At 42.4% G+C, this 27,175-nt stretch overlaps 1 protein-coding gene and 1 long non-coding RNA gene across 2 annotated transcripts in view; one reads left to right on the top strand and one right to left on the bottom strand.

The window, feature by feature from the left end:
* Nucleotides 1-14,438: 14,438 nt before the first annotated feature.
* On the top strand, nucleotides 14,439-18,154 carry LOC124257662. Its single transcript, XR_006893322.1, has 4 exons — nucleotides 14,439-14,450; nucleotides 14,617-14,621; nucleotides 17,319-17,322; nucleotides 18,053-18,154. It is a non-coding gene; the product is annotated as an uncharacterized LOC124257662 (long non-coding RNA).
* LOC124257658 (carbohydrate sulfotransferase 8-like) overlaps nucleotides 18,071-27,175 on the bottom strand; it is a 43,015-nt gene continuing 33,910 nt past the window's right edge. Inside the window, exon 4 of the mRNA XM_046691775.1 lies at nucleotides 18,071-19,196. Coding sequence (XP_046547731.1) covers nucleotides 18,129-19,196 — 1,068 coding nt within the window. The 3' untranslated portion in view covers nucleotides 18,071-18,128. The remainder of the gene's footprint in view (nucleotides 19,197-27,175) is intronic.

Below are 27,175 nucleotides of genomic sequence, written 5' to 3'. Positions count from 1 at the left end.
TGGTGTAAAACTAAACTCAATCAATCAAGAACAACCCTAGGTTATAGTGGTTTTGTGTGTGTGAATAATGTTGGTGAAGTTGCCATGACAACTGTTGTAAATATGTCCGTGCTGTCTGATTGTGTATAATCATGTGTGAATATCATTGTCATTGATGCACATTGAGGAAATCGACATATCATAATGTACATATCGGTGTCATTGTCCTACAATGCGTTACTACATGCTTCAACTTTCCCTCCATGGAGGACAGTCCATTTTACATCACTTTTGTACAAATTTATATGAACATCCTATTGTACAGATATAAGTTTTAAATACATGTTTAAAACAATCAAACAATTTATTTTCTGTAATGTTATTGATAAAAATAAAAAAATACCCAGAAAGATTGTGAGTGATTTTTCTTGTTTTTGCACCAAATTTTGCAAGCTATGGGATGATGGCACAGGTGGTCTGGTTGTCCAGACAACAGTGTTGCTGTTTCCCGGGGATCTGAGATTCCAGGATGCCAGATTCTTTATGGTAAAGTGTTACTTAGGCAGCCTAATGGTGAATGAAACAGCAAATCTCTTTCCATATTAATAAAGCGGTACATGTTAAAAGATTGCACGATTTCATCTAGATTGTGGGTAGTGTTTTTGAGTCAGTATTAAATAGTGTTGATACCAGATGTTGGTAAAATGGTGAGGGTGTATTGCCCCTCCACATCCACCCATACAGTAGCAGGTCAGTTATTCACCACAAATCAATCCATTCTTGACAAAAATATCAAAATTGGGAATTTCGAACTGCATCAGACATCATTTGCGTCAAGTTTAGAAATGTCTTCCACCAAGAAACTCTTGAAAACATTATTGAGGCCTTGATGTTACAGGTTGATCAAACACATTTTCAGCAAGAGTTGTATGAAGTCTTTGGGTAAGGAGGAAGCTCGATTGTCCATACAGAGTGAGTGAGTGAGTGAGTGAGTTTGATTTTACGCCGGTTTTAACAATATTCCAGCAATATCACGGCGGGGGACACCAGAAATTGGCTTCACACATTGTACCCATGAAGGGATTCGAACCCGGGCCTTCGGCGTGACGAGCGAACGCTTTAACCACTAGGCTACCCCACCGCCCCTCCATACAGAGAAGGGTGACCACTAAGTTGAAGTCACCGTCTTATTACCCACTTTTATTACTCTCTTTGTGGGAAGTATTACATCAGTTTGAATCTCAATGTACTCATTTATATACACACGAGCATTAATCTGGCACCACCCACAATTATATATATACTGACCAGCATTAAAAACGCAACTCACAATTCATGAAAATTATATTTTTTCAGCATGAGTTTGGATTTGATACTTAAAGGGCCACTGACCCAGAGTGATTAATGTTTCTCGCCAACAGTCTAATTACGAAACCAAGCTGAAGGCTGGTCGGTACCTCCTCACTCATTTGACAATTGGTTTGATTTCTTGAATTGCGTTTCTTTTGCTGGTCAGTATTTTCAGTGATTTCTGCAGGTGTATAAGCAATAAATATATAAAAGAAGATGAGTTTCAGCGTAGTCATCCATGAATATCTGACGACTGGCAAGGGAATGGTTATTGCGTGTGCTTGGTCATGGAATTGCGTCTTGCCAGGCTAGGTCATCGCGGCCATTGGTCATCTCGGTCTTCCAGGTCTTGAACAGTCCTTTACTTCACCAGTGGTCACGTGATTCCTTAAGTGGACTAATAATGTTAAACTATTTGAAGAAGGAAATCCACGTCCACACAACATAGCTCACCTTTCAGTGATTACAAAAAAGGAAACTGCTCTTTAAAAGGGTCTTTTCAGGTATAACGTCTTACAAGAAGACGTTTCTACATTTCGTGTAACCTAACATATCTATATGTAAGATGTTACCTGTTGTTTCCCACGTTGAAACTAAAACGTTAACCGGGAATCGGGCCGTAAAAGGACTGGGTGAAACTAAACACAGAAATGTGATGCAATTTACAACAGTATTCTAAAACTGATTAAACTCGCACATCACTAGAAAGGTGGTGAGGTGAGGTGAAATTGGATTTAACGTCGTGCTTGAGAATATTTCGCTCATATGACGACGTGCATGCGCGCGTGTGTGTATGTGTGGCTGCTTGTACTAGCCCAGACTTAAGCTGGTTTTATAGTGCTAGCCCACTGAGATACCATGCCGCAGTGAAGCACATTATACTGACTCCGAGCCGACCAGTCCTTGTTGTACCCATTAATGCCGAGCGCCAGGCAGGGACCAACAAGTACCATATTTTAACGTCTTTTGGTATGACGCGGTCGGGGATCGAACCCGCGACCTTCCGCTCTCCGGGCGGACGCTCTAACCACTACACCACGGAGGCGGTCCTAGAAAGGTAATAACTATGTCAGTACAAAGCAGAGTGGCAGTGCAAATTCAAATGTCATAGAGAATAAGTGATTCGTGCAATGAAGCCAGTGATGGCAATATTCACAAACTCAGCCACAGAAATCCGACTTGAGGATTTAGGGTATAGTGATCATAACACACTGTGCTGGTTTTCATGTAACTTGAGATGTAATGTAGATATATACACGCCACTGAGATACTAGAAGATTCTGAAATACTCTCTATGGCAGATGGGGGCGGTGGGGTAGCCTAGTGGTTAAAGCGTTCGCTCGTCACGCCGAAGACCCGGGTTCGAATCCCCACATGGGTACAATGTGTGAAGCCCATTTCTGGTGTTCCCCGCCGTGATGTTGCTGGAATATTGCTAAAAGCGGCGTAAAACCAAACTCAGTCAGTCAGTCTATGGCAGATGATTCTGGAATCAGCTCCTTGTAGCAATGCCCAGATCTTTCTGTCTAAATCCAGTACAAGTTAAAACATCGCACACCACAGCCCCTCGCTGAATATCACATGTACAATCTATTTTGAACGCTGTTGCGTTATCACTGGTTGGGAACTTCGTTACAGTGAGATTGGAGTCTTTGTTTTTTGCGACAGAAACTTTATGATTTGTGACAGAGTCTTTGTGATTTGTGACATAGTCTTTGCAAAGATACGTTTTTTAATAAGAAAACATGGTAATTATAGCTTTCGTTTGTGTTATTAAAGACTTTCGTTATCAACACATGATATCATCTTGCAACTTTATAATTTACTTTAATACATCTAGCAATAACATAGATATCATTTTTATCAAAATTTGCAATGAAAGTTATTTTGATTATAAATATGAGCAAAATATCAAGATTAACAACCCACGAAATACAAAATATTCACAACGAATTATGTCCAGTTTTACACATGAAATTGTGTCATTTCAACATCAATTTCACTAAAATAATATTTTAGAAATGTCACAGAGTCTTCGCCACTGGTAACGGATCATTTGAGATTGAAAGGTGATGGTAACGGAAGATTCCTATTATTTTGTGCTCATTCAGGTTAAAGCATTAAGTTGTTCTGTTGTATATAAACATGTCCTTGGCCAATAAATTGTGTGCATCATGCAATTTCAAGTCGCTCAAATGAACAAGTTATAAGATCAAATGATTTCTATATTATCCCAAAGGAAATGTGGTGTGTATCGTGTACAGTTCTCCAGTTTTTACATTCTTAAAGCATGTCTACATAACATTTTTAATGAGTACCTGCAAGTGATTGCAAGTCACAATGTCATTGCCTCTCGAAATGGAACCCATACAAATATATAGCTCAAAGCCCCATTCACAATGGTTATAACTCACATAGTCTGTACAAAACAATTATTTTCAGAAGAAGACAATTAAGTCAATGTTCATGATGATTATGATGATGATTGTGATCTGCACAATGTTGTAGATAATGATGACTTTCTGTCAATCATAAATAGACCTAAAATTATAGAGTGTTGTCTCATGTAACACAATATGTGAATAAACACTACAGGTTTGAGGAATGGATTGTACGTTTACACTCAAGTGGCGATTCATGGCTATTTTAATCCCATAAGTGGATTCATTAGATCGGTTTTTACTGAAGTATATATTTCCTGAATATTCACGTACATTGTAAATCTAACGATAGAGAAAACTATGCGAAACAGGAAGGTATGACAGCTTCGACTAACAGCAATATTTATGCCAAGGAATTTCAACCAAACTGAACCGATTCTGCACAATTCAATTATAAGTACTTCAAGCAAAATCCATACGATTCATAATGGAATAGAAAGCCTGGGACAAATATCACCACATTATACTTGGCCACTTGTAGTCCTGACATGGAACAGTTGAGAGACGAAACATGATTTGTTTTTTCGTTTAAATCACCTCGAATTATAGCTTCAAACATTCAGATGATCTTTAGACGACATAGATCTATTAACAGAAACATCCAATTCCGATTCATGAACAAGATTTTACAAATTGTGTCCCGTCAATTCCTCTTTTGTGATTGTGAATTATCTGTGACCATGAATGAGTAAAACCAAACTCACCCACTCATTAACCGGAAGTTTTCATATCTTGAGATCGTGATTGACAACGCCATGCTGACAGTGCACATGGCTACTCTTGGCACTGATCGTGGGCTGGCTGCTCCTGGCACTGATTGTGGGCTGGCTACTCTTGGCACTGATTGTGGGCTGGCTACTCTTGGCACTGATTGTGGGCTGGCTGCTCCTGGCACTGATCGTGGGCTGGCTACTCTTGGCACTGATCGTGGGCTGGCTGCTCCTGGCACTGATCGTGGGCTGGCTGCTCCTGGCACTGATCGTGGGCTGGCTACTCTTGGCACTGATCGTGGGCTGGCTACTCTTGGCACTGATTGTGGGCTGGCTGCTCCTGGCACTGATCGTGGGCTGGCTACTCTTGGCACTGATTGTGGGCTGGCTGCTCCTGGCACTGATCGTGGGCTGGCTACTCCTGGCACTGATTGTAGGTTGGCTACTCTTGGCACTGATTGTAAAGCTGGCTACTCTTGGTACAGATTGTGGGTTGACTACTCTGGGCACTGATTGTAAGCTGGCTACTCTTGGCACTGATTGTGGGTTGGCTACTCTTGGTACTGAGTGGGATTGGCTACTCTTGGTACTGAGTGGGATTGACTACTCTTGGTACTGTTAGTGGGTTGGGTACTCTTAGTACTGATTGCAGGGTGGTTACTCTAATACAACACACTATTTACACAGGACGTTTCTGGGCTAATGCTTGCCCCTTCATCAGGTGAATGACAGTGAATAGTTACAGAGGTATATATAGTATGTACAGGGCTGATGAAGAGGCAAGTATTAGCAGAGAAACGTCGTGTGTAAACAATAAAGAAGTTGCACATCCATATCAAGTGTGTTGTATTACCCTACCAACTTCTAAATGCCTATCAAACACGTGGTTACTCTTGGTATTGTCTTTGGTGGGTTGCTGTTAGAACTGATTGTAGCTTGTTTCACAAATTCGGCTGAAAATCCTAATTTTATTAAACGATATATAGTCCATACACGTACGTTCAGAATTTTGTATTTCCCAGCGTGTCGTAACTACGGTAACATGATTTGACACGATGACACGAGACAGCAATTCATAAGAAGAGGACGTGATAACTTTTCACAAACTGATGCTGGCAGTGCAGGTTCACCATGAAAATGAAAATAGCTGTTCAACCAACAGAATAATAAAATATATACAGATATCAACCGATGCAGATATTTGATAAATAAGAATACCCTTCTGCCATATGAATCATACCAAACATATATGTTTCTGAGTGTATAGCAAACACGTGGCTACTCTTGTACCATGTGGACATGGCCGTTTGTTGAAGTGTGGTATATATGTCCCAGAATGAATCAACCTGTGTCTCTTCTCCGCGAGATTTCAGCATCACTAAAACACAATATGTGCATTGTCCGAGTAATTGAGGCCTTACTCAGGTGCAGTGTGTATATTGTCCGAGTAATTGAGGCCTTACACAGGTGCAGTGTGTATATTGTCCGAGTAATTGAGGCCTTACACAGGTGCAGTGTGTATATTGTCCGAGTAATTGAGGCCTTACACAGGTGCAGTGTGTATATTGTCCGAGTAATTGTGGCCTTACTCAGGTGCAGTGTGTATATTGTCCGAGTAATTGAGGCCTTACACAGGTGCAGTGTGTATATTGTCCGAGTAATTGAGGCCTTACACAGGTGCAGTGTGTATATTGTCCGAGTAATTGAGGCCTTACTCAGGTGCAGTGTGTATATTGCCCGAGTAATTGAGGCCTTACTCAGGTGCAGTGTGTATATTGTCCGAGTAATTGTGGCCTTACACAGGTGCAGTGTGTATATTGTCCGAGTAATTGAGGCCTTACACAGGTGCAGTGTGTATATTGTCCGAGTAATTGAGGCCTTACACAGGCGCAGTGTGTATATTGTCAGAATAATTGAGGCCTTACTCAGGTGCAGTGTATATATTGTCCGAGTAATTGAGGCCTTACTCAGGCGCAGTGTGTATATTGCCCGAGTAATTGAGGCCTTACTCAGGTGCAGTGTGTATATTGTCCGAGTAATTGAGGCCTTACTCAGGTGCAGTGTGTATATTGTCCGAGTAATTGAGGCCTTACACATGTGCAGTATGTATATTGTCCGAGTAATTGAGGCCTTACACAGGTGCAGTGTGTATATTGTCCGAGTAATTGAGGCCTTACACAGGTGCAGTGTGTATATTGTCCGAGTAATTGAGGCCTTACACAGGTGCAGTGTGTATATTGTCCGAGTAATTGAGGCCTTACACAGGTGCAGTGTGTATATTGTCCGAGTAATTGAGGCCTTACTCAGGTGCAGTGTGTATATTGTCCGAGTAATTGAGGCCTTACTCAGGTGCAGTATGTATATTGCCCGAGTAATTAAGGCCTTACTCAGGTGCAGTGTGTATATTGCCCGAGTAATTGAGGCCTTACACAGGTGCAGTGTGTACGTTGCCCGAGTAATTGAGGCCTTACTTAGGTGCAGTATGTATATTGCCCGAGTAATTGAGGCCTTACTCAGGTGCAGTGTGTATATTGCCCGAGTAATTGAGGTCTTACTGATTGTATCAGTAAGCATTACGTCTGTTTCAAGATCATCGATGTTCTAACTAGAGCCGGGGCGGTGGGGTAGTCTAGAGGTTAAAGCGTTCGCTCGTCACGCCGAAGACCCGGGTTCGAATCCCCACATGGGTACAATGAGTGAAGCCCATTTCTGGTGTCCCCCGCCGTGATATTGCTGGAATTGTGCTCAAAGCGGCGTAAAACCAAACTCAGTCAGTCAGTCAGTCTAACTAGAGCCGAGAAACACAACAACTTCCACACGGAAAACCAAATTTAGAGATCAATTTACGGGCGACTTTCAGGACCGTTTAACAAGTTGCGAGTTTCTATGAAAGTACACATGAAGCACAAATGAGGTAACCCTTTTTGACAGAAACAAGGGATGTGCTGGTAAGATCTTTGAAACGTGTGCCTGTGGATTATACATCTGCCAAGTCAATCTACTGTTCCCGTGTGACGTGCCTTTAAATCAGTTTATTCTGTGTTGCTCTATATTGTTTAAGGTGAGTGAGTGAGTAAGTGAGCATGGTTTTAGCAATATTCCATCAATATCACGGCGGGGGACACCGGAAATGGGCTTCACACATTGTACCCATGTGGGGAATCGAACACTGGTATTTGTCGTGACGACGAACGCTTTAACCACTAGGCTACCCCACCGCCCCTTATTGTTTAAGGACTAAGTTAAGGTGTCATCAAACGAGAGTGGGTGTATGTGGTTTGACTATATATGGATCGGATGGTTTGGTTGATAGCTTGTGGGCAGCGGAATGGATCGGATGATTTGGTTGATAGCTTGTGGGCAGCGTTCGATGCCTCTCATACCATCAATCACTGGATTGCCTGGCTCCGATTCTAGTAGGGGTATAAATCACACTTCCTATCACGATAGCGTTGAACGCGTCCGTAAACTAAAACTAAGAATCGCTTCGCCTACGAAAACCCGTTGCTGTTTGCTCATTCAAAGTGGAGAGTGGCTGAATATTGTTTTATGCCTCGTTCAGCAATATACCAGTCACTTCACTGCGATATATATAATAAATGCATGTGTGCACTAATCCTGGACGTGACGAACGACAAGCTTCAACCACTGGGCTAAAGCAAGTACAGAATATCTTGAGGTCCTTCTGATCGCTCTGACACCATGAAATACAAACTGGGAATTTCATGTCGCTCCCTTGCTCTCATAGGATGAATATATAGCATTTAGTTATACTTTATTCTAGCCAGGTTTATAAGTATATTCAACACGCGCTGTGATTATTAATTCAGGCTAGGGACTTCCTAACTCTGTAGAGTTGGTATATCCGTGATCACAGTCACAATCCACCTGTACAGCCTCACAACGTTGTGTCTACACGATGGCTGCCTCGCCAGTTGTTCTGTATAATGGATCTTACGAAATTAAAGGAGGATTTGCGGGGAATGACAACCCAGCGGTCGTCTTCAAGACACTCGTAGCCGGTTCTAGCGTGAGTTTAAACAACATTTACATTCATCTTTTGATGACCCGTAGGGGCACTGGTCGGACAGTGGACACACATTCCCAATTCCTTGTGATATAAGGTTATAGCGGTGTCCTGTGTATCTGCTATTGTCCCGTGACCATTGATATGAATCCCAATGTAATCCTTATGACTAAATAGTATATATCTATGCACGATGGTTCTAAAGAAGGGTGGGGCGATGGGGGACACCGGCTAAAGCGTTGGCTCGTCACGCCAAAGACCCGGGTTCGATTCCATGCCTTGGTACAATGTGTGAAGCCTATTTCTGGTGTCCCCCGCCGTGATATTGCTTGAATATTGCTAAAAACGGCGTAAAACTAAACCCACTCTACAGAAGGGGTATACGTTTAAACCACAAGTTTTTCTAGCATAAAGCTGAAACAACGTTGTCTTACTGAAAAACGGGCTTAGATCCATCGGGTGGTTAAAACTACGTGTTCTTCTCCTTATTTTGAATCGATGTGACATTACTGAAATTCGAGTAGTGGGCGATTATTCTGAATGAAGCAGGATGTGATGGATCTTTTTCTGGGTTGTGAACAGGAATAATAACAGCGTGTCTTTGGTAAATTCCAGCTTTATATTAATGATATTCAGTATACTGAATCTGGCATATGTTTAAAGTGTTCATAACTCAATCCATCTGCTGATTATTGCCTTTCGATATTGCAGACATTAATTCTCCAGTGCTGAAGAACATATCATATTCAGGAAAACGCCGATAGCATCAAACATTTTGCCTGTTCTTCATAGAAAACACCGTTTTGATCCGTGCATTGAATAGGAGATATATTACAATGTCCTGTAAATCATTTTACTTGGCCCAAACAGAGGAAGGAAGTATTCCCTTTTTTGAGATATGTAAGTTTAGGAGTGTTTCCCCTAACTATTTGTACAGTTTCTTAATAGGAAACTTTGACATTTTGGATTTCCTTGGATTTATTACATCCTTAAATAGCTGCGTAGTGGTTTCCTCCACAGTTTGAAATTTCATGGAATCTTTAGAAGGAAAGTTAAATACTACCCATCAAAAGTTTAGACTCACTTAAAGCACTTACTATATGTTATATGGTTACATTGAAGATGAATCTCTCCACTAACTTGGGGAAACCAACTGCAAACCTTATGCAGATGAATTGACCATGCATCAAATACTTGGGGAAACCAACTGCAAACCTTATGCAGATGAATTGACCATGCATCATATACTTGGGGAAACCAACTGCAAACCTTATGCAGATGAATTGACCATGCATCAAATACTTGGGGAAACCAACTGCAAACCTTATGCAGATGAATTGACCATGCATCAAATACTTGGGGAAACCAACTGCAAACCTTATGCAGATGAATTGACCATGCATCAAATACTTGGGGAAACCAACTGCAAACCTTATGCAGATGAATTGACCATGCATCAAATACTTGGGAAACCAACTGCAAACCTTATGCAGATGAATTGACCATGCATCAAATACTTGGGGAAACCAACTGCAAACCTTATGCAGATGAATTGACCATGCATCATATACTTGGGGAAACCAACTGCAAACCTTATGCAGATGAATTGACCATGCATCAAATACTTGGGGAAACCAACTGCAAACCTTATGCAGATGAATTGACCATGCATCAAATACTTGGGGAAACCAACTGCAAACCTTATGCAGATGAATTGACCATGCATCAAATACTTGGGGAAACCAACTGCAAACCTTATGCAGATGAATTGACCATGCATCAAATACTTGGGGAAACCAACTGCAAACCTTATGCAGATGAATTGACCATGCATCAAATACTTGGGGAAACCAACTGCAAACCTTATGCAGATGAATTGACCATGCATCAAATACTTGGGGAAACCAACTGCAAACCTTATGCAGATGAATTGACCATGCATCAAATTGCTTGGGGAAACCAACTGCAAACCTTATGCAGATGAATTGACCATGCATCAAATACTTGGGGAAACCAACTGCAAACCTTATGCAGATGAATTGACCATGCATCAAATACTTGGGGAAACCAACTGCAAACCTTATGCAGATGAATTGACCATGCATCAAATACTTGGGGAAACCAACTGCAAACCTTATGCAGATGAATTGACCATGCATCAAATACTTGGGGAAACCAACTGCAAACCTTATGCAGATGAATTGACCATGCATCAAATTGCTGAAAATCATGTGCAAATATTGTGCATGTAAACAGCTGCGTTTTGCTGTAAAGTTTTGAGAATTTAACAATTTTCACGGAGTTTCATCATTTATTGAACTCATGACAATAATAACTTCAACGTTAAGAAGTTGTTTTACAATGCATCAGTTCATGTGTAAACAGTACCTTTAAACAGTATGGAATATTTTGCAAAATCTAGTTCAGAACAGTTGACTGAAGTAAGAGGCTACATTTACGCTAGTGAGTGTAAACTTTTGATGGGTAGTATACATCATTGGATAAGACGTTGTTACTACCGGGTACCCCTGGGCGCCTAATCCTCAGTGTCTGCACCTGCATCAACAGTGTCTGAAGCGAAAACAGACCCAAGTAATGGCACCATCGGAGCACCTGAGCAGTTTATTTTCTCAGAAAATCTTTCTAGTCCAGAGATACTATCAGCCTTCTGTAAAACCCGCTTGAAAAGTACTAGTGAGTGTAAACTTTTGATGGGTACTATACATACTCGGCTGTATCTTCGCCGTCTGAATATGAATTCACAGCTCTTTCTGCGAAGCAAGCACTATCAAAGTGCCCGACAAGTGTAAATCGCGAAGCAAATTTCTGCACGGACAATACGTGACAAGCTTACGTACCAAACCGAGATTGCTTGGAAGAAAACAAGCACGGTGATTTTACATGAACAATCTAACCTGTAACAAAATAGCAAAATATACAGTCCACTAACTCATTTTCCAAATCATGTTTCGCCAACTATGCTTCAAGCTTACACTACAAAACACAAAGTACTGTAAATCTCAGCAAGAAATATCTGCGGAACACTGACTTAGAGAGTAAGATAAACACGTCTTTCTTCGTCATCATGATAAGCTAAAGCAACATTCCTGGAATGCCTTTCCCCCTTTATCAGCTTACTGCCTAGGCAATTATGCTAATTATCTTTTTCTTTGTTACACTCAGTATATCTACTTTGCCTCCACTGCATCTTACATTCCTGCTTAACAACGGTACACGAATCTGTATCGAAACGTCACACTCGCGAAATATAGAAGTTGATATCCCTAAAGTTTGTCCACGTTGTGCTAATTCTTTATAAGCAAACTCTAAACTGACAAACGGGTAACACAGCTGTTTATATGCATTTCTTCCCATGAAAAAGGTACTGATCTTCCTCATATTGAACGTTCATTAAAGGTCACATGCAACGTAAACCACAACTTTGCAGATTCTGATACCTTTCGGTATGGACTTACAGATACAAATCATCAAAAATGCAAATTCAACTTATAAAGTTGAAAAATAATGCGATGACAAAAAACCCCGCGAAATCACGAAAAAAACCCCCGCGAAATCACGTCGACGTCTGTACACCCGCATTCTTCCATCGCGTCGTTCCAATAGAAATCGCGATTCATCACTGAACCAGATTCTACGCCAATTCGGTGGTTTCCAGGCCTGAACGTTGGTGCACCATTGAACTCGATGTCGACGATGTTGTTGTCGAAGCACAGGGCCAAAATAAAGTCTTCTGGCACGTAAACCAGCCTCTCTCAACCTGTTCCTGGCGGTCTGTGCAGAAAGCCTCCTCAATCCGGGTATTTGTCGAGCGGTATTGGTCGCCGTAGCTGTTCGATGACGCAGGTGATGTACCCGGATGTAGCGATCCTGCGCCGCAGTGGTCGCTCGAGGTCGCCCACTACGACGGGCATCTGCTACCGCATTCTGCCGGCGATATCTCTCCCAGAGCCGTGAAATGGTGCTTTGGTGAACATTCATGCGTCGGGCAACTGCACGTTCAGGCAGGCAAGCTTCAAGCAAACCGATGGCGATATGACGGTTGGCTTCACTTAGACGTGGTATTTTGCGTTCGTCAACAATATTCCAAATACAGTGAATACTCGACAGACAGCGATCAACCTTTTATACCCATCATTGAGACTATCTGATCCCCAACTTTCACGTGTATTCTGTGACACTACACGCCGAAATTGAAAATCATGCTGTTAAATACGGGTATTTTACGGATGGTGCGTTTTGTTGTGATGTTTCAAAACATACACACCATAGGACTCATAAACAGAGCAAAACCTTTAGTAAAATAAATCACGTTTTAATTCATTGCTACATGTAATTGCTATTTTCATGATGCGTTTCTTTTTTGGGAGAGTATATAATTTCATTTGTCTATTTCACCACACGTTCTTCTTACCGAGTGACTTTCTCAGTTCGATACTCAAAAGCAATGTGATTAGCGTTGACAGAATTTCTAACTGTGATATAGATATGTCGTTGTCAGGGACAAAACTGAATGTCTGTTTTATTGACACCTATGTGTCTGCCTGCCCGTCTGCTAATGACAATATTCAATACACAACTGCGATCACTGACCACATGCAATTTGAACTTAACACCTATCAGGCTATACACCATAAACAGAACGCATTGATTTATGGCCCGAGTTCTGTCTCTCTGACATTATGTAATTACACAGACAGGCAGGTGTGATATTTATACACATGACATGTTATGATGTCTGTTGATTGCAAAATGTTATACACAAAAAATGTGCATGTATTTACAAAACCCAACATCTCTCTACACACACGCACGCACGCACGCACGCACGCACGCACATGCACATACGCACACACACACACACAATGAGCCGTGAGGTAATCGGCAAATGAACCAGCCAATGAATGCACTCGTTACACTTGAGTGCACACCCACCCGCTCCGACTGGGTTCGGTATCCCGGGTGCTTCATTTCGAGGGAAGTAGACCCAAGTAAAAAATATTGCAATTTTGATTTGCGATTGTACGCTTATAATTTTGTTTATATGTTTTTTCATAATCATCAATGTATATTATATGTCATGAATAAGTGGTAATTGTGTTTTAATTATGTTTGATTATTTGGTTGCATGTGACCTTTAAGTAACTATCAATCCCCGTGTGGATCGTCACCAAGTCAGCGTGTTTTGTCAGGATGTTTTCCCCAAACTCTGTGTTATGTTAGCCTATGAATATTCTATCCTTAAACCTCATGGGAACTATGCCATAGGCTTGAATCAGTTAGGCCGGAAAGAAATATTATACATGAAAAGTAGGTTCATCATTTGGTACACCGGCAAAATGTAGACGATTAAATGATAACAACAGGTTACTTGACTATTTTTATCACAGGACTCTCACAGGTTGTGCTGAGTGAGAACCTTTTTTACTATAGCATACACCATAGAACATTTCACATAATCGAATTTATTACTCATCCGTTGAAGATATTACTGTTTAATAATTTTACAATGTTATTACTCATTGTGTAATAACATCACGTAGTGCCGTACGTATGACGTAAAACTGGTTTACAGTTATGACGTCACAATGCTAATACCTCTGTCACAATATTATTAGACCTTGCTTGACTCGCGGAAAGCTGAGAGTCATCACACTCGTTGAATTCTTAGGAAAGAAGTACTTTGCTCGATAATAGTTTGCTAATGTTGGGTGAGTAATAAATAAAATACTAAACGATGTCCCGTGTAATACCATATTTATGAAACGAGTGAATGGTTTGGATACCAATACCATTCACGATACCAATACCATTCACTCGTTTCATAAATATGGTATTACACGGGACATCGTTTAGTATTCTCTATATGTGTTTCTAACCCTATGAAACTGATGAAAGTGTTGCTAAGCCAGCCATTGCTTTGGTGTGATTTCACTTGACTTTGGACTGCTATAACAGTTTCAACCTGTCTGTATCAATAAGCAAACTAGTGTAACTTGTAATACCCAGTGTAATACCCAGTGTAATACCCAGTGTTTCTGTGTGCGAAGTCATTCGAAGTTTGCTTTGTTTCAGGGGTCCAGTGGTACAGGTCACGTGTTGGTGGGCAACGAGGTCGCTGCCAGCAGAGATTATCTTGAAGATGTACGGACCGTCATCAAGGAAGGTCTGGTGACAGATGACGATGACATTGAGCTGGTGTGGAGACACGCCTACAGCCAATTAAGAGTCAGCCTTGAAGACCATCCTCTTCTGCTAACTGAAGCTGTGGGTTGTCCATTTGAAACTAGACGGAGGCTGAGTCAGATATTGTTTGAGTCTATGGAAGTGCCTGCCCTATACTGGGGACACAACCCAGTTTTAGCCCTGCATGCCTATAACCTGAAAACAGGCCTAGTCGTGGATTCGGGATATGATTCAACCAGTGTCATACCGATCAACAACGGTACGATGGTTAACGAGGCAATCGGTGTTCTGGAACTTGCTGGTAGAGGTCTCTCCAACTATCTGGAACAACTGCTGGAGAAGAGGTACTACTCCTTCGCCTCTTGGGCCCAGAAGTACCAAGTTGACCAAATGAAGGAAACGTTGTGCTATGTCAGTCTTGATGTACATGACGAGCTCAAGAAATTATCCACTGAACCAGACAGCATCGAGAAGACCTTCAAGATGACAGATGGTACTGTGATAGGTCTCCGGAAGGAAAGATTCTTCTGTCCAGAGGCAATGTTTGCTCCCAACCTGACTGGCTTAAGTGGTCACCCTCTCCATAAGCTGATTCAGAATGCCGTGGACAAGTCTGATGAAGATGTGCGACCACTTCTCTACTCGAACATAATCCTGGCAGGGGGCACAGCAGAGATCCCAGGCATCAAGGCGAGGCTGGAGGAAGAACTGAACACGTCAGGAGCAAGCCAACACACAAGAGTTACCTCCCCTAAATGGAGATATGCAGCCTGGAAAGGCGGGTCTATGTTAGCTGCTGATCAGGAATTTGTGAAGAACGAGTTCCTCACTAAAGCTTCGTACGAAGAACATGGAGATAGTGGCCTTATGCGCTTTTAACAATCAAATTTAGGAGATACATTTCTTAAGTTACGTTATTTTGTAGCTTATGACACCACATAATCAAGGTACATTCAACACTACCCCTGATAATGTAATACTTTTGTAAAACAATATTTCAATAGGTATGGTCTTCTTGGTCAAACAATATTGATAATAAATAAATTTCAACATTGTTGGTCCCCCGTTATCAATTCTCTGACAATATCGCACGTGACACTACTTAGGCCTGGACTCTTGAGAAGTGTGGACCTCTGTTAGAGTCATTTGTTTTGTTTTTTCAACGTCAAATGTCTATTTCGTGAGCACAAGTAAACGCATCGTAGAAACTACAGTGGATGATTGGTACTTTTTCAGCCGCGGAGCTCATCAATCACCACTCGTATAGTATTGAAAATACAATGCTGGAAACATATAGTCTAATACTGTTTTGCTTCGCTGTTCTTCTCATTGTGTTGTGAAAGTGCAAGTATCTTTTCAGTAATGGCAGATACGTCGACCTCAATCGTACCTTTCATTCAGAAACATCTTTCTAATTGGTTAACACTTATATCCTGACATCATAGTTTTTTTATGTTCCTTTTCTTGAATGCATTACGTTTGTATTATACAAGGGGCGGTGGGGTAGCCTAGTGGTTAAAGCGTTGGCTCGTCACGCCGAAGTCCCGGGTTCGAATCCCCACATGGGTACAATGTGTGAAGCCCATTTCTGGTGTCCCCACCGTGATGTTGCTGGAATATTGCTTAAAGCGGCGTAAAACGAAAACTCCGTCGGCTGTATTATACAAATAACTCGATTTTGAAAATGTATCTATATTTATTTAATTTACGAATTAATGATACTAATTTTGCATATTCTTGGGATACTTATGGCATTTGCTGTGAAATTTTGATTAAACTCGTGCGAAGATTTACGAGTTTCGGACGAGTATCACACCACCTGTGATGCCAGTAAATTATGTTCCAGTAGAAATAGTATTGAAATCGTGAGGTTACAGGTCTCAATACACGACTTCGTCTGGTTGATAAGTTTGTGAGGCCTCTTCCTTGTTGAGAAGTAGAGACCTCACTTTAAGATGGGGAATTGCGTTGTTGGGGAACCTTGAATAGAGAAGGAAACCGTGAGCACAGAATTGTGACGTGATCCGTTTATTTCTGGAGTGCAAGTGATGATTGTTACGGAACAATCAATAAGATTATATAAAATATTAATGCAAAAATAAAAGAAACGGAATTTTGTTAATCTAAGATATTCATACACAGTTTGATAATCTAAGAAGTTCATACACAGTAAATAATTTAAACATTCCATATTTTAGAATTATTACGGTAATGGCTTAACAACATTTTACAATAAGTACGGTGTCACATGGTTTCTTCTTGTCAATAAACTGATACAATGAAACACATGTGACATAAAGACAATTATACATGATTACAGGTTAATGGTACACAAGGTAGACAAAGGGGCTCCTGGTTAATAGAGATTACGAGTGTGGCCGGAGGCTACTTACAGCAATGATCCACAAAATATATCATTTAATCTCCAGGTTTACACATGTAAAAGGCAGTTTGCGTGATACGCTGCACCTAGCCTATAGTTCAACATTGTCCATTAATGACGTGATAATTAAATAAAACAACACGCATTACAACATATACATTACAATATGTACACTACAAATCTGACACATTACGTTGATTCTAAAGGTTGGTAATCATTTTTAGATGCGTCGCTAGCAATGAAGGGAGACAACTTCATGTCTTAACATACCATTCGCAAAGGGAGATACAATGATTACTTTCATAAATTTGTCGCAGAAATTCTATATTGCATTATAGTTTAACGTAATTGACCTAAACATTGCATACAAGTCTGGAAATACACCTTGTAAACATTAGTCAAAGTAACGCTTGTGCTACATAATAATAAAATCAATAATTACAATAATACACTAGTATTGCATATGACAAAACACATGTATACATCAATAAGACTTAGTGAGCTGCTTACCTTTAATAGAGAAGGAAACCGTGTGCACAGTAGTGTGACGTGATCCGTTTATTTCTGGAGTGCAAGTGATGGTTACAACCTACACCTTCCCTCCATATATACCCCTTAACCCAGAACTGAGTGATTTGTCATCTCGTGCCACGCTCACAGTTTCCATTCAAGATGACCAGCTCGCATGTCAAACATAAACCATCTTTGTTTTAACTGCCCATGTCCATTGTATAGACAGTGATGACCGGAGGGAAGAGTTACCTGTGCACAATGGCCCAACTGACTTCTCACATTTTATTGCATCGCAGTGCAGGCATAGATTTTCTGTGCATTGACATGTTTGCCTAAAGCGATCACTGCGTATAATAAACCAAATGTATTGAGTGAGTATATGTTTGTACCCAAAAGAATTTAATATTATATCTATACGATCGCAAACCAAATATTTACAATAAAGCAAGAGAGAGAGATATACTGAAGCTTTGCTATGTAGCTTATTGGCCAACATATATTGATAAAGTGAACTCAAGTGGTCAGTGAGTCTTCTCTGGGAATATATCTGCTGGATATGGCTCGTAATCATATAGATCGAAATCATGTTCATACTTTTTGCGGATGTTCTCTCGAAGATCAAGAGGAATTTGTTTATATGCATTCACCAGAACAGTACGTCTTTGTTTCTTCACATTTGTTGCCGTACTATCCCTGTAATGTTGAAGAATCAGTCTAGTGACTTCATCTCTAGCTTGTGGAACACCTAATCCATCTACTACCTCCTGGACTCTCTGCTCTGGAAAGACTTCATCAAGTGAGATGTATCCGTTAAATTGAAAGGCCCGCCACAGTCTCCTAGTGACGTCTGTCGTCGTGAGACATTTCTTATTAATGTCTCTTCTTGATTGCAGTTCAAAGTGATAGGCAATTAGCATCCGCATTTCATCTTCTGCATGGCTCGTTTGACTCTTGTTAGATAACAAATATCCAAGACCAACTTTATTTAGAATGTATTTCGTATCCCGTGAGAATGTTTCCATTTTGCCAATATATTGGGGAAACAATGTACAAGGGTTGCACACGGTGTACAGTGGGTTCCAGTGTACATCGCTTCTTTTGTTGGTTGCATAGATTAGAAAGTCTTCAAATGTTATGTTTAAGGGACATTCCACGTTACCAAGCCTCCGGTGTTTGTAAATACTTAGTCCATGATCCTTCCAGGAGTCTGGTAATATTATTTTGTCAACAAAGGCTGACCACAGTCGGGAATAAGGATCACGCGTGAACGCCACACGTGTTAAGTTTGGTAACATGGCCTTCAATCTTGGGTCTGTGGATCTATGGGCAAATCGGTTGGGTTTTGCACCGTGATGGATATAATATCTGTCAATTTCGTATGGGCTTTGAACCGTCTTTCCTGTTTCTTGTAGCAGATAGCTCATGATTCTTTTCCAAAATGTGCATCCAACTTTTGGTGTGTGGCAGACAGCGAGACGATTTGGCTCGTATACGAATACTTCCAGAATTGAACCAGAACTTGATGAGGCGCAGGCATCCATGTAACGCTTTTGTCTCCGGATGAAGTCATCTTCTGTCGGGTTTGTCCCCTGAAAAATATTCATACTAGTCTTGTCAGACTGAAACCAGTGATCAGGCCGATATTAGGGTATAACTATGGGTTGCGATTTGCTTGAATGTGGTATCGATTAAGGTACTGTAGACTGGAATACAGGTATTGATAATGCAGTCTGATGATACAGGTATGGGCCATGTAATTGCGAATGTTGATTAAAGGACTGCTGGATAATGGATTAAGGTAACTCTACAACACAAGTAAGGACTAAGGTAGTGTTGATGAGGACTGACTGACTGACTGACTGAGTTTGGTTTTACGCCGCTTTTAGCAATATTCCAGCAACATCACGGCGGGGGACACCAGAAATGGGCTTCACACATTGTACCCATGTGGGGATTCGAACCCGAGTCTTCAGCGTGACGAGCCAACCCTCCCCGTGTTGATGAGGAAGCATGGCAACATTTTGGACTGCGCTACAGTTTGGGCTGGAATAGAGGTATGGGTTATAATTGTGCTAGTATACAGATACTGAAGAAGGTCGTGGTAGAATGCAGGTTTAGATAAGGATTGTGCTAAAATACTTGGATAAAGATAGTGTTAGAATAAAAGGTGTTGGTGAAGGTAGTGCTAGAATGCAGTTAGGAATACGGGTAGTGCAAGAAGCTATGCATAAGAGTAGTGCTAGAATACAGGTGTGAATACGGGTTTTACTAGAATACAGGTGTTGAAGAAGCTAGTGCTAGAATACAGGTGTTGAAGAAGGTAGTGCTAGAATACAGGTGTTGAAGAAGCTAGTGCTAGAATACAGGTGTTGAAGAAGGTAGTGCTAGAATACAGGTGTTGAAGAAGCTAGTGCTAGAATACAGGTGTTGAAGAAGCTAGTGCTAGAATACAGGTGTGGATACGGGTTTTACTAGAATACAGGTGTTGAAGAAGGTAGTGCTAGAATACAGGTATGGATAAGCTTGTTGCTGGATTAATTGTAAAGAGTATGGCAGTAAAATTGCTAGAAATTATTGTCTACAGGTATATCTTTATCACAAACGCACGTAACTCATTTTATAATGTTTTTTTTCCAATAAACGACAGAAAAAAACTTTTTGAATGTTGGCATTAGGTTTTACTAATTTCTTTCATTTAAAACCTTCTTCACAACAACTAATTCAATGAAGTTAAGAGTTTGTATGCGTAATGACTATTTGGACCTCACTGGAGTATTCAAAAACTAGGTACTGGTCCCGCTGATGGGTTTCTTATCCCAAATTTTAAAATGGGCCTCAAGAACATTATGTCAATACGTCATATGGAGGACAGTTATCTTGGATTCAAATTTGAGTGTCTGTGTTTTGTGTGAGATATCTTTGCCTACAAAACTACATTATAACACGTCACAATTTAATTCTGGACACCCAAAAGTCCAGAAACTCTCCTCACTTTCTGACAAATTATTTGACAAAATTAACATGCAGTTGTCATAAATATACGATAAGGATGAACAAATTTATTTATTTTTTTTGAAAACTCAAAATCTATACTCGATCGCCTATGAGCCGGTCCATGGGTGAGAATATTTAGTTTCAGAATTCATGTTTTGGAGGTTGAATAAAAGTATGTTTATAAGTATCCCGACACAAATTTCAACTCATTTTGACTTAATTCGGGACCGCCTCCGTGGTGTAGTGGTTAGAGCGTCCGCACGAAGAGCGGAAGGTTGCGGGTTCGATCCCCGACCGCGTCATACCAAAAGATGGACTGTGTCGTGAGGTACGATCATCAACTCCTCTCTGACGAATGCTCTCGGCGGTCTGTCTTTCAAGTAGTACAAGTTCGGTTCGCCATCTTTGATGTCGACAAGGTTTATGTTGTACGTTTTCATGGACCATATTGGATCGGTGGCGCGTTTTCTGCTGTCTCCCTCATTTCTCCCGGCTGGTACAAGTACCTAACGCTCACCCGGTCCGGTAATGTTTTCTGATGATTGTAAACAAAGAAGGAAGTGTAGGAAAAAGGCAGAGATCTACTTTCGACGACACCCTACAGTTCACAATTTAGATAATGTATAGATAAATTAACGTCAGTCTTGGAAGGACTTTGTATCAAGAATTAATTCACGTTCACCAATGACGAAGGTGTGGAACATGATACAGAGAATCAAAGGCAAAGGTAGAAATTCTAGTGTTCATCATCTTAAAGATCGACACAGTATGTTAACAGAAGTAGTATACACAATGGGGCTACGGGACCAGGTACCCCCCCAAGGGCTAAATTTAATAATTGAGCCTTGAGGAGTCCCTAATCCCGTAGCCCCATTGTGTATACTACTACGGAGGTGCATGCAAAATTTGATGAAAATCGGTCGAATAGTTTCTGAAATGTTGACTTTTAATTGAGCATGGGGTCGGTTGGGAAAAGGCAAAATGTCCAACTTTTTTGTCGTAATTAAGTCTTAATTAATCTAATAAAGTCATCGAGTGTGTTCCCAATGCCGTTTTGCTATAGCGTAACCATCTGCCGAGATGCATGTAAAATTTCACGAAAATCGGTCAAATCGTTTAGGAAATAATCACTTTTTAGTGAGTATGGGGTCGGTCTGGCTGAAAGGCTAACAATCCAACGTATTGTAGTTCTTGTTATATATTATCGAGGCAAGAGGCGTTTTTAGCTGAATGAAACGCAGGTCTCGGAAGTCATCACCTCGCTACCTTCTCGGGGTTGCTTTGAGCGAGCGCTGTGGACGAGTATAAGTATGTGCGCGTGTGTGTTTCTGCTCGGCTATGATGATGCAGGGCCGGCTGACTAGCGAGGCTACAGATGTCTGAAATTGAATGAAACGCATCTCTTGGCAATTCCTCCCCGGGTCGTCGTCTCGGTATTACCGAGCGAGCGCTGTGGGCGAGTCACAGTGTGTCGCTCGGCTCGGCTTGTACAGCCAACTGGCTGGCTGGCTGGCAATGTTATGTTGATTTCTAATAAATCATACCGCATCTCTCGGCAGTTGCCCCAGGTGGACTCGCTGCCATCTCGGTAGCATTGAGTGAGCGCTGTGGGCGAGTCGCAGTGTGTGTGTGTCTTGGCTCAGCTATTTACCTACAGCTCGCTGAGATGGCTGGCTACGTTATGTTGATGTCCGCAAAACAGTTTATTGTGAATCTGCTATGATTTGTTTGGTTTTCGTAATGAAGGCGTGTTGGGCCTGTTGCTTTCCTTGTTCTATGAAAAAAATATTCTCGTCTTTGCAAATGACGGCATTTTACGAGACTTGGTCCGAATCTCTTGTTTCATTCTGTGATATTTTGCGATTTCTGATAGCACCAAACGAATCTCTTCCTCAGAGATTTTAGAGTCGGTGAGCGTGGTGGAAATATGATCGTCTATCGTGTTTAACTTCGCTTCGGCTAGAATTCTAATTTTGTCGTGTTTCAATGCTTTACGTTGCAGTCTGCGAGACACCTACTTAAGCGCCAATCCCATCAACCCTGTCACTCCAGCTGTTATTTAGATGCCTAGCACCACAGGTGCAGCCACGATGGTTGATAATAACCCGACACCTGCTACGCCTAATCCCATGCTGACTGAAATCAAAGCGCTGTCAACACCGTCCACGGAATTGACGGCCCTGTTATATATTTTCTGTAATGCCGACCGTGTATCGCGTTCACGTTCTAGTTGTTGTTTGATCTCGCATATCTGTCGCAAACGAAACCCGTCTACGGTTTCCAGTGTTTTCGCCACTTCATCCACGACCAGGTACAATCCCATTCTGCATATATACTCTTTTTATGGTCCTCAGTCAATGTTTGATGAATATACTTTAAGCTGATGAAGTACAAGTTTTTGTATATATAAATGGTCTGGATCGAATCCCCTCGTGTCTCCGAGATCGGCTAGAGGGACATTGGGATGATGGTTCATCTCGTTTATATATAATGTATTACGAAATGGTTTTCAATTGGTTATCGGATAATTCCTCGCACGTGCACTTCAAACTCATGAGATGTATGTTGTAGAGTACGAAAATTTCGGTGAGCGATATAGTATCTTCCACGGTCACGGCGACTCCCTGCAGACTGGTGTAGGCGTTAACGTTCACCCGCACGTAAACGGAGCAAACTTTGTATTGTTGTTGTTTGGCCCAGCGGACTTTGATCCCTTTCACGATTTCAACGACGTTATACGCTGACGGCGGTTCGCAGAGGTAGACTTGGATGTACAGCGTGGTTATCGCTGGCAGATTTTCCAGGAAGTCTACCACGCTGTCGAATTCCGACAGCATCAACAATCCCACGTTTTGCATCCCAGGTTTGCTCGACAGCTTGTGGGCTACCCTTTGCCTCAACGTGCTGACGATCACACTGTGTCTTTGCGTTGGGATGTAAGCCACGAGCAGCATTCCATTTTAATGGCTTTCGTCAGGTAGTGATCTTTGTTGTCTGTGAAAACGTGTGGAGAGTCGAGCGTGATGTTGAGATTCCAGTCGATTTGGGATGGCACTAATACCCATTTGTTGTCGTCGTGCTCAGCTGATCGAGATGAATGCACAGTTCCCAATATGGAACGAGATCGGGTAATTTCGTGCCAATCATGGTGGTTTCCGGTGGTATGTGGTTCGATGTAAACCCGAGCGTTTTAGCCAACGTCCGTCTCAAGTCGTTTTTTCCGTTCGAATCGTTCATTTCCGTTTGAGTCGTTCATTTCCATTCGAGTCGTTCATTTTGAGTTTGTCTCCCACGGGTTTGAAGATTTCTTCGTTGAGCTGGGGTTTGAAGATTTCTTCGTTGAGCGAGCACACACTGTAGTAGCCGTCCGTTATTTGGTTTCGGGAGTTATTGACGAATAGCCTGTTGTTTCTGCCGTTGATGTTGATCTATCGTGAGTGAAGGTGATATCGCAGACCGCCCAGCTTCGAGCTGACTGGACATGTTATCGATCTCGTGCAGCAGTTGAATGGACTCGCCGCTCGTGATTCCCGGAAGCGTCACGTACATATTGAAAAGTAGATATGTATGCAAATATATAACAATTCAAAATGTACAAACCAGGAGTGTTCAATTCTAAAAGTGATAATATAAGTGCTACCGATCTCACACAACCGAGTATTGTGGTCGATGCGAAGGATGGTTTACATTTCATGGTTCGGTTCATCGATGTTTTTAAAAATTACAGGTTTTTGGTCACGAATGTGAAAATGGTACACGCTTGGTTTAACAACCCGATGCAGTTCTGGCAGAATCAATTCAATTTCGCCGTGTGGTGCGTGCACGACCGGGTGCAGCATGATGTTGAACGACACTTGTCGTGATGTGCTGAGTCGGTCTGTATTCTCGTTTCACCTGTACTACCAGATCAGACGTCTCCTGAAAAAAATCAGTGCCCCGATTCCGCAGGACAAGGCGTGGAATGCCGTACACAATCCATACAATCGACGTGTGTACGAACGCGTTTGCGGTGAATTCAAACTAGATCCGAACCACGGTTTGGGCATTCCCATCATTCACAACATGTCTCTCGTGGAAGCCAGCAAACAGCTGGTGAAAGATTGGGGTTACAAGTCGTATCATTACGTCACGACGAACGAGTGGAACGACGATTACATGGCTTTCGACGACAGTAAGGATTACTGCGTTTGGAGGTTTGAACAGGGACCCGCAGACGATAGGAAAATGTTCATGCTGGACACTTCGAAAGGGTTTACTCATGTCGGAGTCGTCAGATTGAAGGATTCAATTCGAACGTATGTGTGGGCCGTGCTGGGCGCTCAGACGCAAACACGTTCTGGCATCGTGGGTTGTAAAGGGATGGCTTACGACGTGCAGAAACAGTTCGTGGCTAACATCGATGATGCCATTGCTAGACCGGTCGATTTACTGAGTGCCATCAAACGCTATCAAAACGCACTAGAATACGCCCAGTCGAAAGTGGACTATGTGTTCAGCGCGAGACTGTGCATGGCTCTGAGCGACATGCGACTGAGGGTGAACAGAGTGGTGGGCTACAACAATGAAATCGTCATCGCGACCGCTGATCAAAAGTTGGGTTTGAACCAGGATGTCAATAACGCGAGTCAAGTCGTGTCGCAGTACGAAATGGGCATCGTGGCACCGACACCAGAAGAAGTAGCACCACCACACCAACAACAGCAGCAGCTGCCCCCGCACGTCAGGGGCATGTCGATCGCAAGGCGCTGGTGGTTGGCGGGATCACAGTTGGACTGTGCCTCATTTGGTTAAAAATTCCTTAGCTGCGACGTACACCAGACCTGCCACGGCGACGACGAAAGCCCACAGGTTTTGACCGAGCCACGTGACCGTTTTCGACAAGAAGCCTAACAACCAGGAAACGATGCTGCCCAAGATGCCAGGCAGCGCTTCCGTGGCTTTGCCGGCCACTTTAGCCAGGGCTTCGCCGAGAGATTTCAAATGTTTTTTTTTATTCAGTCTCTGACGTCGTTGCCTGATGATGGGCTTGTTGGTGTTGGGCTTGGTGGTATACAACCTGGGTTGTGCCATCGTCAAGAAAACCACCATCAAAATCAGCGGGAACGAGGTGCTGAGCATCGACGACAGCGACGTGTTTTACTGTTACACGGACCTCTGGAGAACCTCGAACGAACGCGATGACATGGTGTACCGAGGACATTGTCAGAATAACAACGTATGGAACGAAATCCGTGTGCGGTACGGTTTCAGGCGAGACCAGCTCGGCAATATAACGGCAGGAGAAAAAGCCGTCGCCAAGGCGTACGGGAATCGGTTTTGCATACAGCTCGACTTCGAGCTGCTTGAGGGGCACATGCCATTTTACCAGGCCGCACTGGGTGACAGGCTGGAATATGAAATCACATTCAACAACTATTGCAAAGTCATCTTCACGCCGGACTGCACCGCGGTCAGGTACGTCGTTGACATCATCTCACTGGAGTTCGACATGGTCACGAGCACAGAACTGGCCCGGCAGATTCGCCACCAGTACTCGGGCAAGCTGTCCATCCTGTACGATCATGTGCTTCAGCACCAAACGATCGTCAAGGAAAAGAGCGACATGTTGTGGAACATCAACCTGAACGTGCCAACTCGATCAATGAAAGGCATCTTGATCATTCCCGTGGCGGAATACGAGCGGTTTTGAAGAAACAGCGAGCTCACTTGGAATCCCGAGATCACGAAAGTTGAAGTGACAATCGAAGGTGTGCCCAACTAGCTGTTCAGCCAAGGCATGCGAGCCCATCAGCAGTGGGACCCTGCTGCTGAGGAAAGGCGTCTATCCCTACGAGTACATTGACGATTGGTCCAAGTTCGACGAGACGCGGTTACCTCCCATCGACCGCTTTTACAGCAACTTGACTGATTCCAATATCTCTCAGGATGATTACGCACACACGATTAACGTGTGGGACAAACTTGGCTGCAAGAATGTGGGCGATTACCATGACCTGTACTTGAAAACCGACGTGCTGCTGCTGGCCGACGTGTTCTTGATATTCAGAAAAACGTGCTCGAAACAGTACGGCCTGGATCCCACGTGGTATTTCTCCTTCCCTGGTCTCTCTTGAAACGCCTTGTTGAAAAAGACCGGCATGAAGCTGAAACTACTGACGGATTACGACATGCACCTGTTCGTGGAGAAAGGCTTGCGCGGCAGAATTTCCATGGCTTCAAGACGATACGCTAAAGCCAACAACAAGTACGTTCCCGGTCTCGACCCCAGCAAACCGACCAAACACATACTCTATCTGGACGCCAACAACCTGTACGGCTGGGCCATGAGTCAGTATCTCCCCACCCGGGGATTCGAATGGGTCACCTCGCCCGAGATGATTGACGTGAATAGTAACATGCCGGATTTGAACAAAGGCTACATGCTCGAAGTGAACTTGGACTATCCCGCAAAACTACACGAATCGCACAACAGCTATCCGCTAGCTCCCGAATGATTGACGGTGAACCCGGACTGGATGTCTGAATATCGACAAAACTTGCTGGGAAACAATAAGTCGGCTAACGTCGAAAAACT

The sequence above is a fragment of the Haliotis rubra genome, unplaced genomic scaffold (genome assembly GCF_003918875.1).
Source record: "Haliotis rubra isolate DU_JTF1 unplaced genomic scaffold, ASM391887v1 Scf67, whole genome shotgun sequence".
NCBI classification, from domain to species: domain Eukaryota; kingdom Metazoa; phylum Mollusca; class Gastropoda; order Lepetellida; family Haliotidae; genus Haliotis; species Haliotis rubra.
Note: the sequence above shows the minus strand (reverse complement) of the source record. Positions and strands in the feature narration are given on the sequence as shown.